This window comes from Balaenoptera acutorostrata, chromosome 3 (genome assembly GCF_949987535.1).
Source record: "Balaenoptera acutorostrata chromosome 3, mBalAcu1.1, whole genome shotgun sequence".
Taxonomy (NCBI): Eukaryota; Metazoa; Chordata; class Mammalia; order Artiodactyla; family Balaenopteridae; genus Balaenoptera; species Balaenoptera acutorostrata.
In genome coordinates, this window is record NC_080066.1 from 170,736,197 (window position 1) to 170,753,596 (window position 17,400).

Genomic DNA, 17,400 nt, shown 5'->3' on the forward strand with positions numbered 1-17,400 from the left:
TGCAGCAAATTGGGAACAACTACTTTGTGGGAACACAGGAGGGCTCAAGTAGTTGATTAAAGGGGATTACAAGGGGCCAGTTAGCCCGTGAGCCATATAAATCCTGTATTTCCTGGAACCTGGTGATAGTGTTTTAGAAATGGGTCACAGTAGTAACCAACATCAAGCACTGCCACATTGGACACGAGCAGAGAGTCAAAGGGTGAAGCTGAGATGACCTTGTTGAGAGAGGGCAGTGGGAGGTGGACAAAACACTGATGCCCTGCGTTTGGAAGAGTCGGTTCCCACAGTGAGGAGGAGATCAAGGGCCGCCATCTGGGGAGCTAGAAGTAAAGGTCAGTAGAATTGAGAACGGTAAGATGAAGGAATAGATGTAAGAAAAAGCTAGCAGAGTAATTTGAGGTCTTGAAGTAGAGATCGACATATTCTTGAGGACCTTAGGTTCTGAGGCTGTCACTGACTTTCTCTAATCACATTCAAATTATTTAGCTGCCCTCACAGCAGTTAAGTAATCACCTAACCTGTTCCTTTTTTTTTTTTTTAAAGAACATTAACCTCTTTTCATTTGACTCTGGATTTCTCTTAATTTCTATACTACTTCACTTTCCTGGTTCTTTCTGCATGTTAGAGATCCTAAACCATAAACTGGTATTCATAACATTTCTTTCACATGAAGTACATGTTATCTCATCTGCCAAACCCATTTAAAATGGACTAGTGGAAATTGCCTAAGAAGCCAAACAGATTGCACCTGTGTACAAGGGACCAGGTGTCTCTGAAGGGCTCCTAGATCTTTTGTATTCTTGCTGGCACGGTGTCAGGCTGGCCAGGCTGGTGAGTGGCTAACAGTTCAGATTTTAGGTGATCTAATCCTTAACTTGATAGATGCTGGGTGTAATCTACAGATTCTGCATAGAAATTAGCACTTACCCCTGGGAGAGCCCCTACCAGCTGTCAAGTGCTTTACCAAATAGCTCTATACTCAAGAATGCGGCTTCTGGGTGAGGGAACAGTCGTAGTCATTTTACATGTGGTTAGAGAGAAGTCTTGGGTGATGAAAGATTTTAGCTAACCTACACGCTATAGGTAAACATTTCCAAAAACATTGCATAACCTGAATACAGAGTGAATTGTTTTCCAGTAAATACCGGCTTCAGCATTTTTCAAAAATCAAGGAATGGTATATTTTATAGAATGGGAAAACTAAGAAATGAAATTTGACCTGTTGTAAAACTAGGATTTAGTGCTGTTGAATTTCAATAATGGGCATACAGGGTACATTAGGAGTAAATGTGAAAGAATAGGGTCATGATGGACTCTGATACAGGGTGGAAAACATTTCTCTTAACCAGAAACACTGGGCCCTAAGAAGTTGTCTTAGGGTCAACCACATGAATTTAACATACAAAAATGGCAATTTAATTTGGTTCAAACATACATTTCAAACTTTTGTCTTTTCCTTGTAAAGAATAAAGTTCAGTTCACGGTATACCAGAGTTAAAATTGCACAGATGTCAGTATTCCAATAGAGAAAAATCATTTTTTTTTTTAAAGCGAAAAAATAAAATTTGAGTTCAGGTAGTCAGATATTCTTTTATAGTCTTACTACTTTAGGGAACAAACCCTTCCTAGGTATAAAAATCTGGAAAAAAATGCCATAGTTGCCACCCTATTAATAACTAGTTTCCATGCCCCATATTTGTTGGAGAACCTACTTTGTGATGTTTAAATTTTTACCTTAAGTTGCCTCAATTTCCCATTTATTAAAATGGCTGTATTGCCTCTAGAATTAAAGCTGAAGGGGAAAAGCAATTTTTAGCGATTCCCCTTATTCTACCAACTTGTTCTTGAAGCTACAGTCATGCCCAATGTTCCTACCCCCAATTTTTTTTTTTTTTTTTAAACCTTCGACCGGGCTTCCCTGGTGGCGCAGTGGTTGAGAATCTGCCTGCTAATGCAGGGGGACACGGGTTCGAGCCCTGGTCTGGGAAGATCCCACATGCCGCGGAGCAACTAAGCCCGTGAGCCACAACTACTGAGCCTGCGCGTCTGGAGCCTGTGCTCCGCAATAAGAGAGGCCGTGATAGTGAGAGGCCCGCGCACCGTGATGAAGAGTGGCCCCCGCTCGCCGCAACTAGAGAAAGCCCTCGCACAGAAACGAAGACCCAACACAGCCAAAATAAATAAATAAATAAATTTAAACCTTCGACCACTCGAGATAGGTCAGCATTTCTGCTTAGTAACTGGCATATTACTACGCGGTGCAAACTATTGATATAAACAGTGACTTGTGATAGATTTTTCTCCCCTTCTGTACTAAATCAGATCATTTCTCCTCATCAGCAACTTCACAAGAACAAAGTTAAAGATGTGACCTTAGGAAGGTAACTAAGGTGGATGAAATACTACGGCAATACTATCAGGACTGATGGAATATTGCTCAAGTGCGGTGGCTAGGGTCTAAAAGAAACTTCAGCGATCTGGTGTATTTCCAGCTGAATGCTAAGTGAAGTAGCAGGTTAACGTCAAATGACGTGGCTTGTGTAAAAGTCACCCTCCTAACAGCAACCACAATTCTACTGCTTCCTGTTCTTCCATTTTCTTTCCTGTTCAATTGCTTGAAACCCTCACACAACAAGTTCTGATTCTACAGTATTCCTGTAATTCCTTTCTCTGTGTATTTACCTACTTTTATCTTTCAATGTGCATTTCCATCTTGGCACCATAACAAACAATTCAAAAATGCCATCTAATGCATTATGCCACTGAGCACTGTAGCCAGTGATTTTAAGTGTACTAGATTATCTTCAGGTTGAAAAGAGCGTAAGCTGAAGAAATAAATGTCTACATCTTAACTAAAGGCAGGGGTCAAAACAACTTATGAATGGTTAGTTTGAAAATGCTTTAAGGCCCGACTATCAGAGCTGACTGAAAACATTTGAGTTAGGCAGAGTTGTAATGTTATGTGAATAGTGAGAAGTGTTACAAACACAGTAGCCATATATTTGAATTAAAATAGAGTTTATTAGCTTTTCTTTTAATATAAACATGAGGAAGAAAAACCACGTAAGTTGTAGCATTCTTTTCAAAATAAAACTGCAATCAGTACTTGAATTTCCAAGCTCCAAACTCCATAAACAATATTTTTTGAGGTGGTAGATTGTAGTATTTTATATACCATAATTTATCATTTATGTCTCTGTCCCTTAAAAATGATGGAACCTGCAGCACTCAGTAGAATGTGAAGCCTTGCTATAAAGAGAGAAAGTACTTCTGGCCCAGAAATGCTTTGTTTACAGGCAAAATTCCTAGGATTACATCTGAGAAGGTAGGAGGAGAAAGATTTCACATAGTTGAGAACACTTTTTTTTTTTTTTTTAATATTTCAAGTTTAGGTGACATCGTTACCAATCTCCAAAAAGACTGATTACTGGACCTCCTGCCTTTTAAAGCCTGAGGTAAGGGTTCCTAAGGTTTATATGTTTCCTCTTAAATAGAAATTGAAGTGAGACACCTACAGCCAGGTTAACACACAGGATAGAAAAGCTGTTTCGTATCACTTACTCTCCTGTCCCTACTATTAGGGTCCAGTTCCTTTCAATTTATTACATGTGAATTAACACTGTTGTTCATAATTCCTTTACCAAATCTAGAAAAAAGAAACTTAGGTGATCAAGCAGGTAAGCAGCCCAGCCTTGCAAAGGACTATTTTAAAAAGAGGAGGGGAGGTATCCCCTCAAGTCTTAGTGCAATTTTAAGCTTTGATACTTGTAGAAGTATAAATGCCACAAACTTACAAAACATCATTTGAAAGTTTAATCGAATTTCTTCTAAACTCATTTAGTTTTGTAAATTTTAAACGTTAAGCGTTTATTGTTTTATTTTTTATTTTTTACAATTTATGTATTTATTTATTTATGGCTGTGTTGGGTCTTCGTTTCTGTGCGAGGGCTTTCTCTAGTTGTGGCAAGTGGGGGCCACTCTTCATCGCGGTGCGCGGGCCTCTCATTATCGCGGCCTCTCTTGTTGCGGAGCGCAGGCTCAGTAATTGTGGCTCACGGGCCTTCCCAAGCCAGGGCTCGAACCTGTGTCCCCAACAAGAGAGCCTGCGACAGTGAGAGGCCCGCGCACCGCGATGAAGAGTGGCCCCCGCTTGCCACAACTAGAGAAAGCCCTCACACAGAAACGACCCAACACGCCATTAAATAAATTCATTAATTTAAAAAAATAAAAAAATAAAAGCTTAATGTTTAAAATGTACAAAAGTAAATGAGTTTAGAAGAAATTCGATTAAAGTTTCAAGTGATGTTTTGCCAGTCTAGCATTTATACTTCTGCGACAGTGTTCTGGAGTATCCAAGCACACTATATTAAAGCTTAAAATTGTTGTAAGACTTTTGGGACACCTTCTATTTCATCACCGGCTTGTTAATTACTGGACCACCATGTTGGCTGGAATTATGAAAATATCCTTTAATACAAGTATAGAACAAAGAGGAAAATCATCACAAAATCAGAAGCACCATTATAGTTAACAAGAAATGCAGCATGGACCCAATAGAAGGAAATAACCTACTTTCTCTGTTTATGATCGCAAGCATGCTAATATGCTAATAAGTACTGCCTGCAAAGAATTTGGATGACATGTGTTATTCAGCAGCTTTTTGGTTTAAATTGATTGCCAATAATGACTAGCAGCTTCAATGATCTAGTAGGGAGGAAGAACCCTGCAAAACCTAACGATGCTACAACAGTCTGTTCCGAAGTTTGGCTTTATGAGTTGTTAGGAGTCCCATGTTTTTTTAGTGTGTGTTTTTTTTGTTTGTTTGTTTGTTTGTTTGTTTTTGTTTGTTTTTTTCTTTTTTTGTTTCTTTTTTGTTTGTTTTTTTTGTTTTTTTCTTTTTTTTGTTTTGTTTTTTCTTTTGTTTTTTTGTTTTTTCTTTTGTTTTTTTTGTTTTTTTTGTTTTTCTTTTTTTGTTTTTTTTTGATTTTTGTTTGTTTGTTTTCGTTTTTCTTTGTTTTTTTCTTTTGTTCGTTTTTTTTGTTTTTTCTTTTTGTTTTTTTTTTGTTTTTTCTTTTTTTTGTTTTTTCTTTTTTTGTTTTTTTTGTTTGTTTGTTTTCGTTTTTCTTTGTTTTTTTCTTTTGTTCGTTTTTTTGTTTTTTTCTTTTGTTCGTTTTTTCTGTTTTTTTCTTTTTGTTTTTTTTTGTTTTTTTTTTGTTTTTTTTTTTGTTTTTTTTGTTTTTTTCTTTTTTTGTTTTTTTTTGTTTTCTTTTTCTTGTTTTTTTTGTTTTTTTCTTTTTTTGTTTTTTTTCTTTTTTTGTTTTTTTTTGTTTTTTCTTTTTTTTGTTTTTTTTGTTTTTTCTTTTTTTTGTTTTTTTCGTTTTTTCTTTTTTTTGTTTTTTTTTTGTTTTTTTCTTTTTTGTTTTTTTTGTTTTTTTCTTTTTTTTGTTTTTTTTGTTTTTTTTTGTTTTTTTCTTTTTTTTGTTTTTTTTTTGTTTTTTTTTGGAGTCCCATTTTTTGATGGTAATACTGCACTGATTCTAAAGGAATATGCAGCAGTATGGGACAGTGAGGCAAGAAAAACATAGAAGTTATATAGTTAAAGTCTAAAGTCTTTAAATAGTTAAAAGTCTTTATATAGTTAAAGTCTAAAGTCTTTAAATAGTTAAAAGTCTTTATATAGTTAAAGTCTAAAGTCTTTAAATAGTTAAAAGTCTTTATATAGTTAAAGTCTAAAGTCTTTAAAGTCTAAAAATTTAAGCTATTAATTAAAAAACCTCACATAGTTCTCAGCTATCAGATATCTGTGTGTCGATTGGGAGCAGATATCTGTGCATGGATTGGGAGCTTTTAGCTTTGGAGTGGTTTTTGTAACTCTGTTTACAATAAAAAGGACAGAAGAGCGTGTTACATTGACGAGGTCCCGTTCTTTCCTATGAGCATAATCTTCGCTTGTCCATGAGTCTCTTGAATTCAATGTCTTTCTTTAAGGTGAAAATACTAACTTTGCTGGTTTCTGAGCAGGAGAGGTGCTATTTCTCCAGTCCTTGTTTTGAGGGGTTTATGATGTTACAACCCCTCACTTCTCCCTTAAGAGAGGATGGCATTGGAGCGCCGAATACCAATGAAATGATCAGCGCTGAAAGACCTTCTCATAGCAGCTCTACACACGTCTTTGTATTCGTCGTCACACAATCTGGAAATGGCCTAGGAAAGTCAATCAGGTAGAACATAGGTATAATTAGGGGGGGGAAAAATGTTCGGACCTTAAAAAAACAAAAAAAGCATCATTGATAAGCCACACATCTACATTCGTTTAGATAGTTCATAGTTACTGCTACTTTGGATAGCTGATATCTACACTAACTGACAATTCCCTAAGGTAATAACCTTTAAGGGCTATGATTAGATTGCTGGGGCAAGGGGTAACTTGCCCTAATAACTTAGAGTTACTTAAAAATTGGGTTCCTAATGATAGGCTCCTAATAGCAATATCATCTGTTACCTACACACGTGATCCTTAAACGTAATGGACATACACTTGGGCAAAATCAGTGTTTACTCAGCTATTCAACTTCTATTCAGTTTTCATTAGTTATTACATACTCTAAGAAAATTTTAATCAGGTAGGTATGTGCTGAAGGTAGGAGAGGTCTAATGACAAGCTCTGAAAGGTGCTATTTCACTTGCACATAAATTATGGTAGAAAAACATCTTATTCTAAAGTACCACCAAGGTACCACAGAAAGTATCCATTTTAAATGTGTTCATTTCAGTTGTGAATTTTGCTGTATACCCACCAAAAATCATAAGCCATAAGTATTACTTTGTTCCATGTACGTTACCATTTATATTAAAAACTCATGTACTTTCTACAGCCAGTATCTGAATCCACATTATACCTTCCAAGTATAGGTCTCTCAGGTTAGCCACGGATGCTTTGTCTAATAAACTCATGGGACTGAACTGTGATACACATACACACACACACACACACCCACACACACACACACACACACACACGAACTGCAAGCTGAGTAAAAAACAGTTAAGAGGGAATTCCCTGGTGGCGCAGTGGTTAAGAATCCGCCTGCCAATGCAGGGGACACGGGTTTGAGCCCTGGTCCGGGAAGATCCCACATGCCGAGGAGCAACTAAGCCTGTGCGCCACAACTACTGACCCTGCGCTCTAGAGCCCGTGCTCTGCAACAAGGGCAGCCACTGCAATGAGAAGCCTGCGCACCGCAATGAAGAGCAGCCCCCGCCCGCCGCAGCTAGAGAAAGCTCGCGTGCAGCAGCGAAGACCCAATGCAGCCATAAATAAATAAATACATTTATTTATTTATTCAAAATATCAAGACAGTAGAAATAGTCCAAAACATCAATTATTAAAAAAAAAAAAAGACAGTTAAGAGTGGTAAGTAGATTATGTAGGTACATATGATTAGGGATACAATTTTAAGAAATTATTCATGTATGGTTATATGTAAGTGTAGAGGTTCAAATGGAAAACCATTAAGAACAGATTAAATATGATTTAAAGTATTCTGAATTATGGTTACAGAAGAGACAATTTTTTTTTTTATAATGTGGGATCCCTGTATAAACCACAAAAGACACAGGAAATATGATGCCAACGGGTCAATAAGCTCTTCAAACTGTTAACAGCTTTCCATTTTCCTAATCACTGCTTAATATAATTTAACTACAGATGTGGCTTCAGTGGCTGACAGAAAACCCCAGTTAGTGACTTCACAGCCTTACCTTTAAGTTCTGTGCTCTTTCTTCGCTAAGAGGAGTGAATAGAACATTCAGGTTGTTGTCATCTGCTAAGGAGCGAAGGTCAAAGTAGTATTTGGCATACACACTGAAAGGAACATTAATATTAAAATGAAGTAGCTCCAGGCAGTGCCTTTCCATCTCATTCCTGGGGGAGGAGGAGAAGACAAAACCAACACAGGACAATTTCAGTCAAATGGGCTATCTTCAAAAATACCATTCTGAGCTACTAGGATGGCTCTAAATACTGTTCTGAAACAAATAATGGCTACCCAGCTGGATTAATACCCTAATGTTCAAACAAGGTACAGCTATTTGTGGTCCTTTCTGCGTCCCAGCACTTTGAGTCTGGGACAAGGGGGAAGAGGTTATGGCCCTCTTATGCACTCATGCTGCTGACTCAGGGGCTCATTCTTCAGAGTTCCATTAGTGCAGCTGTACGAGTCATGCTCCACACTCACTCACAAGGCCCCGCTATAGTGATCAGATGAAAGGAATGATGGATGCTGTTTATTAGCTCTGAAGAGCTTGCAGACATTTGCACCGGGCTGAGGACAGGAAGGGGCTCACTGAGGTGGAGACGAGCCAACACAAGGCGTGGGCACATCACCACGGCAACCAAGGGATCCCTCGAGAGCCACTGCTATTATCTCTGAGGGGGGAAAACTCTTGAGGCAACAAGGATTCATCTCAAGTAAATAAATAAATAAGCTACATTCGATGGGAAAGGGAATCCCCCCACCCCCACCCCGTGCATGGGGCTGTGTCAAAGGGCATAACGCAAGTTTCTGTTCACCTTAAAACCTTACTAGGGTGAGTTGTCGTCACCATGACAGGACAGGATGCACTTTTGAAGCTTAGGAAGGCAGTAAGATTATGTCTCAGCTAGACTAAACCCACTTTACGATACGACCTCTGATAGAGCAGTTGTTTCCCCCGGTGTTAGGAGAGCAGCCCAGAATGTTCAGACCTACCGCCCCTTGCCAGGACAGACTGCACACGCCCACAGAGGACGAATTCAATGAAGTGGGAAAGTAGAGTGCTGGGAGCAGGCTTCTGCTATATGACCATATCCAGCCATTTGCTTGCCAAATGTTTAAGTAAATAAATATAAAATTAGAGTAAATCTTACCACTTTCCACAGCAATCACTTTAGAGAGTTGATTATATAAAAATGATAAATACCCAAACAAACATGCAAGTGGCTTATTTTACAATACATTTGGTTTCTTGGTTTTAAAGTGTTAATATTTTATCCATTGGATAAATCAACAAATGCTCCATGTTCTCCTGTATGGAGAGCAGAGTATGAGCAGAAATGAGGTTTCTCATTTGTTGAACTTTAAACCTAACTGAACCTACTTCCAAAATTCATTTCCTGTTCATACGGCCAGAAGTCGATAGCAATGTAAATCAGATAATGTTTTGATAATCAGCTAATCAGGACTTAATTTACTACAGGAATAAATGCACTTCACGATCCCTTTTATATTTTCTCCACTAATACATTTTAATTGTGTGGAAATACAGTACTTCATAGGATTAACATGTCTATTAATAGAGCTTTCATCACTGAAGAAAAGCATTATGCCTACAGAATATGCATCTTCTGTGTTTTCTGCTGTTCTTAAATGGCTAGGTGGCTGAAGAGCCTACCACTTACAGGCGCAGCAAACTGTCTGAACGGCAGCTGCTCAGTTTAACTTACTCTTTTGAAGGGAAATATATATTTAACAAGACACAGAGATGTTAGAAAGTTTTAAGGAAAAGCTGATAGACAGCAATTTTTCAATTCAGACTCAAAATGAGACCATTACAAATAGTAGTCAACAGCAGAGGGATGAAACAAATGTGTATTAGACACTTTGTTGTAATGCTTCCCAACTCCCAAAGATCATAAACAAAAGCAGCCTATTATAAACATAACTCCTGGTGATTCTCCGTTCTACACAGAAAAGCGTTGTTTAGAATTAGTTTCTTCATAGCTGGACAGTGCCGCCAATGCTCCTGGGCTCAATGTCTGTGAACACCCACACGTTTCCCTGCATGTTCTCGGATGTTGTACCTGGAGAACCAGAGCCCCAGTCAGCTCAGTTGCAGATTCTGGGAAAATTTCAGCTGCCATCATGGCAGGGATGGTGTTCACGATTACAAATTTTCCTTCCTTCAAGGGACCAGTTTAAAGACTGATGATAGTGTTGGTCAACGTCACTTTAGTTTCTGCAACTTCCAAAAGTACTTCTCTTCATTTCAAATTCATTATCTGCTGTTACACTGTTCGCTAAGATCGCTACCAGCAATATCACCATGACCACCTGGTTTACATGATCACCAAAGTGGGCATTTTCACCAAAAGCCACTTTGACAGCTACTGACAGTCACCGGTCCCTTCTCTTAGTCACAACTTTCCTCGCTTCAGCTGTAAATATGCACTTTGGTAATTGTGAATTATCCAGAGTAAGGGGCAAAGGTAACAAAAACAAACTCTTGCCCCTGCCTGCCATCTTGATCGGCCTCTGCTGTCCAATATAATCAAGAGGTGTCCTTTCCCATTTTCCTGAATGCCACCCACAAAGACAGGTTCACTGTCAAGCGGGCACTTCGAGAGTCTGCTGGAATTACCTCTCTGGCTCATCCTGCTTCCCACCCTTGGGGCCCTTCACCAGAGCCAGATTGGAAGCCTGGCGTTTCATGCCCATGTGAGCGTGCCATCCGTGAGGAGAACCTGCCTAGTTAACTCAAGGCCCCACAAAGTGCCGCTGTGTTTGCTGAGTGCCCTGGGTGAGGCCCCAGGGATGCTTCCCGGACTACCTGAGAGGTAGGTGTTTCCTAACTCAGCAGACTTTAGGGGAGGAGACAGGAACACAGGGATCTGAAACCTTTATATGTGGCTACCTGTACATCCTAGTTTCTGTAACAACAGAACCTCAGATCAAAAGGAGAAAAAGACCAGCAAAAGCAAATACACAATGGGTGACTCAGGTTGAAATTAGAACCTGTCAGTAGTCTAGAGGCCCTAAGACCTTAACAGTGGCCACTTGCTGCAAAGACCAGGCATGTGCCCCTTAAAAATGGACTGGACCTGGTAGACAGCTTTAAGAAAGCTGTCAAGTTACTGACTGTACCATGTTGTTCTGGTAGTGAGCTTGTAAAATGTTTGGCAAAAACCACCAGAAAAATAATTTCAATTTATCAAGCAGAATATTACAACAATAACACATCAAGACCTACCAATTAATGAGGGGAAATACAAATTGTTATACTACAGCTAGATAGAAAGAAGTCTGTAATTTTATGTCTATTTCAGCTCTCTGCACAAGGTAACCTTTCTTAAAATGTAACATTTCTTAAAAATGTAAACTTTATGAGAGCAAATGAGGTATTGGAAAATGGTTAGAAAGTTCACGGTAACCTTACAAACTCACATGTCCTCAACTGTAACGTCCTCGAGGATCTGGCAGTAGTCCACATCCCATACAGCCTGATCGTCCCAAAGCTTGGAGGCAAGAAGAATGGCTCCCAAAACAATTCTTTTCCAGTTAGTGGGGCACATGTCGATCTCAGCATAAGTTAAAAGCCTTTCTAAGTAAACCTGCAAAAGTAGAGCACTGATCTTTGATTTTAGTTCAGTTTAAGTGCCGTGATAAGAATTGTTAGGAATGACAGATTTCATCTCTTTTTGACACCCCTTTTATTCCTAGGTTCTACAAAGACTTTGCTCAGCCAAGCCAAGGCCAGAGGCCAGGTCACAGTTGTAAGTCAGATATTTCTGTTAGTCTGATATTTCTACTCTGCCCGTGTGAATTTCCAACCCAATTTTGGTCACAGGAATGAAAGGACATCTCAGCAAAGGGCATTCTAAAGACACGCATTGTGTTATTACCTTCCCACTTGTCAAGGGCAGCACATACAGCCCAGTGTCGACTTCAACTGTTCAGTAAATGCTTGAGTGCCTATCACGTGCAATGTTAACTACAAGACTGGTGGTGGTTGCATGGCGATTTTACATAACGCTTGAGTGTGTAAAATTCTGGTCAGACTGAGCACATCTTTACCTTCTCTTCAGAGTCACCAGTCCTTTTGTGGCATGAACTTGAAGATAAAAACTGGTGGTCAAGAGAGCCTCCCAGTGGCTGCTGCGTGGCACAGCAGGACAGGCAGTCCAAAGGGGCTTGACAGCTAGCTGGCAAGTATTCCCATATTTTAGTGCCTTTTTAAGGAACACACATGCATACAAAGGGTAGTCCTTTTCAGATCCCCAATTTTTCACATCTCCATTATCATTTCATTATTCATTTCTGTCTTACATAATCTGCAGCTTAGTCAATTCTTTTGGTTTTAAGGTGGGAAGACCTGCCTGTGTCTGTATCCCTGGGGCTCCTCTAAACCTGCCGGTTTGTGAGATGATTTCATGGTTTCTTTTACATGTATCAAATGTCTACCCTACAAAGAACTGGATGGAGTTAACAGCTGAGCAAAGATTAGAGAGGTAAGCTGTGATTTGTTGTTACCTCTGTAGAAGAGTGTATATGCCATTTGACAAAAAGAAAAATGTCCAGTTTTTAAAGAGTCTGTTTCCTCTCTGAAGGGTTATCAGATTGACAGCTCAGATTCGCCCATGCCCTCCAAACTCTACTGTGTTTTCAAACACGGGTATTGAGATTATATGTTCTTAGTGAAATTCGGCTCCCATTCCCCAAAGAACTCAGCACTCTCTAGTACCCTAAGAACGACTCTCCCCGCAAGGTTCAACTCTCTACTTTATGGGACTAATCAGAGGCACTGAAACGACACTGGCAATCTCTCAACTTCCTCTCACCTTTGTACTGGCAAACTTGGTACACGTGCCGATATTCATTTATCCCACTTGCCCTCCTGTCTCGGAGGAAGCGAGATTTCTTTCTTTTCACTGAAGCTAACTCTCCTATGAATGCAGTTGATCCCACCTCACTTCTGCAGAGCACTGTGCCCACAGTTAGTCTCTTTTTGAACAACTTCTCCCTCTCTGTCAGAGGCTTCCTCCAGTGGGAATGCTTCCATGTCCCCAGCCTGTCCCCCACTGCCCCTAGACGGCGTCCTCAGGGCTGAGGCCAGCTCCTCATCTCCCATCCTCTCCTTAACCCACTTCAGTCAGCCTCCTGCTGCTACCACTCTACAGAGACTACTCTTGCCGTGGTCACCGGTGCCTTCACACAAACAACCCAGAGCTCTTCGTCCCAGAGCTCCACTCCCCAGGCCTTCCCTCATAAATGAAAGAGCACTGCCACACGCCCAGTCGCTGAGACCAAAAACCTGCACTTGAGTGTATCCTGCTCCAATCTGTTAGAACTTCTTGTTATCTCTACCTTCACTGGTACCCTGACCGCTTTTCTGTCTGTCACTTCTGACTTGTATCGCTGCCACTGCCTAACTTCTCTGCCTCCCAACAGACTACAGTCTGTTCTCCCCAAAGCAGCCAGGAGAGCCTCTTAAATTAAGAGTACTTTATGCGCCTGCTCCAGATCTGCCAGAGGTTTCCCATCAAACAAATACCTTCTTCCCGTGGCCTGCAAGTTACGAGGCCCTGTGCGGTAAGGCCTTGTCCTTCCGTGACCTCATCACCTATGCTCTTTCCCTCATTCCCCGCTCGGATCACAATGGCCACCTTGCTTTTCCTTGAACACACAGAACAAGTTCCTGTCTCAGAGCCTTGCACTTGTCCCCTCTGCCCGTAATGCCAGCGTACCTGATCTTCCTCAGTTCAGCCAGGTCCTGGGTTCAAACATTACCTCTTTAAAGAGGCTCTTCCTGAGCTTTCTAGTACGCCCCTCTAATCACTTTATCCCTTTACCTTGCTTTCTCTTCATGGTTTTGACCACTACTTGAAATAGTCATCTCTTAAAAAACACTCATTAAAAAAAAACACTTATACTTTGCTATACACCTGAAACTAACACAACACTGTAAATCAACTGTACTCCGATAAAAAAAAAAAAAAAAAAAAAAATTACGTCTTCCACACTTGCTCCATAAAGGCAAGAACTTTATTTATCCAACTTGTTCTCTCCTCCACCCCCCACATGTAGAAAAGTGACACAGAGTAGGTATTCAGTGACATGGTATTTATGACATGAGCAACTTCTTGGTAGCATTTAGCGTTTGGACCATACTCTCCTTCTTGAACCTCTCCTGGTGCCTCTTAGGGTTCTCTGCTGGGTTTCCTACCACTGTAGCCACTCCTCTGGGGATCTGTCCCTTAAGTGCTGACAGTCCCTACAGATCTATCTTCTACCCACTTTTTATTTTACATACTTTCTCTGCATTTGAACAGCTACACTTAATTCCCTCCCTCTAGCTCAGATTCATGCTCCAATCCCATATATTCAAATGATTACTAGACACTGCCATTCTGCTGTCTCGCAGGTACATCAAGCTTAACTTGTCTACAAAGAAATGCCCCTCTTCCAACCCAAATACTCTCCTTCCTGCATTTCCTAGCTCTCCATATGCAAGCACCATTCCTGCCTCTCTCAAGCATGTGCTAAGCACTCCAAGTGGCCTGTAGCTCCAAGAAAAGGCCTGTGTCTGATCCAGTACCCACTGAGGGGTCTCTTTTCAAAAGGACAAGCTTCCTGTCCTAAATTCTGCCTTGATAGGAGCAGGCAGTGAGTGGCCTAAGTATTCCTTCCCTGCAGACCACGCAGCTGACTTTCCCCCCTACAGGTTTGCTATAGGGAGGAGTAAAACAATCCCAACTACCTCTCACTTGAATATGATTTATTATTCAAATGATAAAATCTTACCATAGGAATTAGGAATGGATGACAAAAAGGTCCTTACACAGCTGTAGCTTAGCAGGCTAACTAGAGTAAAGCCTTCTGAAGTCCTACTGGCACCCTAGTCCTGGGCAACTTCACATGCAGGCAATAAGAGGACAGCAGGGATGGTTAACACCATTATCCATTACCCAAGGAACAGAGAACTGAGGGCAGTAGTTCTCAATCAGGACACACATCAGAACTGCCTAGGTAGTACAGTCTGGGACTCAGCTTCAAACTACCCGGAACCTGTTTCTGCCTGTGGACCAGAGCGTTCAGTTATTGCCCCGCCCTACCACCACAACATGCGTCGTCTGTGTGTGCGTGTGTGCACTGTGCGTGCATGTGTCCCCTCAGGTGTGGAAGGAGAAACCAGAAATCTCTCCTGCTGCCTTTAATAGCAATTGTTTTGTGATGAGAAAAGCAATGGCAACATTTTAAATCATAATGATTATTAAAGCTCAAATGTGTATACTTTATTTTCTTTTGATAGCTTTCTCTTAATAAAGTTCTAATGATCATTTCAGGAACCTACTTTCATTTGGGAAAAACAGGACCATACCATGTGTACAAGACAGAAATTTCTACAGATGCTTTATGAAAGAAAAAATATCTTACCAAAGTTACTACTGCACATTCAGCAGTTAGCAGTGCGGCACTAAAAAGAGTACGAACAAATCTGTAAATGAATTCGTGTTCAGGATCATGCTCGAAGTATTCCTCTGGAATCTTTTCTCGCTGAAAGGAGAAAAAATGCAATTTAAGTATCCATGGAAGAAAAATACTTAAAAGTACCCTTAAGATAGCAGTCTTCACACTTGGGCCCACGTGCCCCTTAAAATAATTTTGATTGGGTGACATGTCTTGTAGTCTTTTAAATATAAACAATGGGATCCTAAAATACCACAGTGATCCAGTATTCACCACCATTCATTAAAGAAAAATACAGGCACAACCGCAGAGAATTTATGTATTTCCACGTTCCTCCCCACAGAATTCTAACCAAATGTAAACTATTGGGTTGGCCAAAAAGTTCATTTGGTTTTAAGTACAAATAAAAGACACAGTTTTCATTTTCACCAAGCATTTTATTGAACAATATATTCACTAACCAAACAAACTTTTTGGCCAACCCAATATTTTTAGGCTCAGAAGTCTTGCTGATCACCATATGTCATACTTTTCTGTCATCAACTTTGAAAACACATTCCCAGTGTCCTGTAACCATAGGGCTCTAAGAATGCGCTGTCCTGTACAGCAGTCGCCAGCCACGTGTGGCTACAGAGCACCCGAAGAAGTGAATTTTAAAACTTTGTCATTTTAATTCGTTTAAAATTTAAACAGTTTTCTAATTTTCTTCTTACAGGCCTTATCATATTAGGTTTATTTACAAATATTTATATTGTTTGATGCTAGGGAAAATCATCCTTTAAAAAGATACATTTTCTGTTACTTGGGTATGTTTACTTACCTGCTCACTATTCATACAAAGTGCAACTCGGTTCATATCCATCAACCCCTTAGACAACACGCCTTCGGGAAAATGACTAGACACAACATGGCGTGGGGAAGAAGACTTAAAGGAAGATGAATTTGACTTCGAGCTGGAGGAAGTAATTTTCTTCTAGTAATTAATTTCAAAGCAAATCAGCGTGAAATAAACACAACTGTATAAGAGAAAAATACAACTTCAATAAAACTGACACTTACTGTGAGTGGATGTAATCTCTCATCAAAAATATCCAAGGATCTATCTGCAGCTCTATAAAATAAGAATGTGTATTTAAAAAATTAATTCAGGAGTTACTATCTTAGTAAAATATCTGCTAGGAGTAGAGAGAGGGGTAGAGGAAGCTTAACCTTCAACAAAGCAAACAGTTTTATCAATTCTTCTCCTGGATTCCACCCTTCGAAAGGTTTCCTGACCTATTTTTACTCAGCACATCAAGTTCTGTGAAATCTTTTCTACAACAACCAGCCAGAGTTGCCTCTATAAGCACTGACCCTCCCTAACAGGCAATGCTAGTAAACCAATATATTTTCACTCCTCTAACCTCACACTGGAAATATGCAAGAACATTTTATAAAGCAGTGGTGGTGGGCAATAAATTCTTCTAACTTCAATGAATGTGAATATGAGATTCATGGTTTTTTCCCGTTTTTTTCTCTTTAGTTCTTTATATTCTTATTGTGTATTTCTTCTTGTCTCTTTTAAATAGTTTGAGTTAAAAATGTAATTGTCTTTTTATTTTAAAAGAAACCAGGCTTTTTAATTTAAAATTTCACCACACTAATACACTGCGCTCATTTGAACAGCGGTTCTCTAAATGTGGTCTGCAGGCCTCTGGGATTCTCCCCTATCCCCTCCTTCAGGAGGCCCAAGAGGTCAAAACTGCTTTTATAAGAATACTAAGACACTACCTGCCCTTCACATTGTGTGACATTTGCTATGGATGTATAAAAGCAAAAGTGGGTAAAACTGCTGGTTTCTGAGCATGAATCAAGGCAGTGGTACCAAACTGAATTAGAAGTCATTCAATTATTCACTGCCACTTGCAGTTAAAAATCTGCTTTAAGAACATCCTTGATAAAAGAGTAAAAATTAATAGTGTTCTTAAACCTTGGTCCTTCTTTTTAATATTCTGAATAAGTGGAAAGTATGCATTAAGCACTTTTACATACTGAAATATGGCTGTGTTAAGGAAAAGCACTTGTGACTTGGCGGTAAGTCATTTTTTTCATAGAACACCATCTTTATTTGAAACACTTTTTTCATCGAACACCATCGTTATCTGAATGTACAACTGACACAGTCATTCTTTCA

At 39.7% G+C, this 17,400-nt stretch overlaps 1 protein-coding gene and 1 long non-coding RNA gene across 11 annotated transcripts in view; one reads left to right on the forward strand and one right to left on the reverse strand.

Annotated features, from left to right (window-relative positions):
- Nucleotides 1–5,698: 5,698 nt before the first annotated feature.
- LOC130707525 (cyclin-Y-like protein 1) overlaps nucleotides 5,699–17,400 on the reverse strand; it is a 49,324-nt gene continuing 37,622 nt past the window's right edge. For 9 of the 10 annotated variants that reach the window (XM_057542504.1, XM_057542506.1, XM_057542503.1 and 6 more), the window contains 5 exons: nucleotides 16,287–16,338; nucleotides 15,195–15,314; nucleotides 11,205–11,371; nucleotides 7,765–7,927; nucleotides 5,699–6,207 (listed from right to left, as the gene is read on the reverse strand). In XM_057542504.1, coding sequence (XP_057398487.1) covers nucleotides 6,091–6,207; nucleotides 7,765–7,927; nucleotides 11,205–11,371; nucleotides 15,195–15,314; nucleotides 16,287–16,338 — 619 coding nt within the window. In that variant the 3' untranslated portion in view covers nucleotides 5,699–6,090. The remainder of the gene's footprint in view (nucleotides 6,208–7,764; nucleotides 7,928–11,204; nucleotides 11,372–15,194; nucleotides 15,315–16,286; nucleotides 16,339–17,400) is intronic. The other variant, XM_057542511.1, reaches the window with a different exon arrangement.
- On the forward strand, nucleotides 7,921–15,284 carry LOC130707539 (uncharacterized). Its single transcript, XR_009007453.1, has 4 exons — nucleotides 7,921–10,597; nucleotides 11,481–11,533; nucleotides 12,123–12,268; nucleotides 15,104–15,284. It is a non-coding gene; the product is annotated as an uncharacterized LOC130707539 (long non-coding RNA).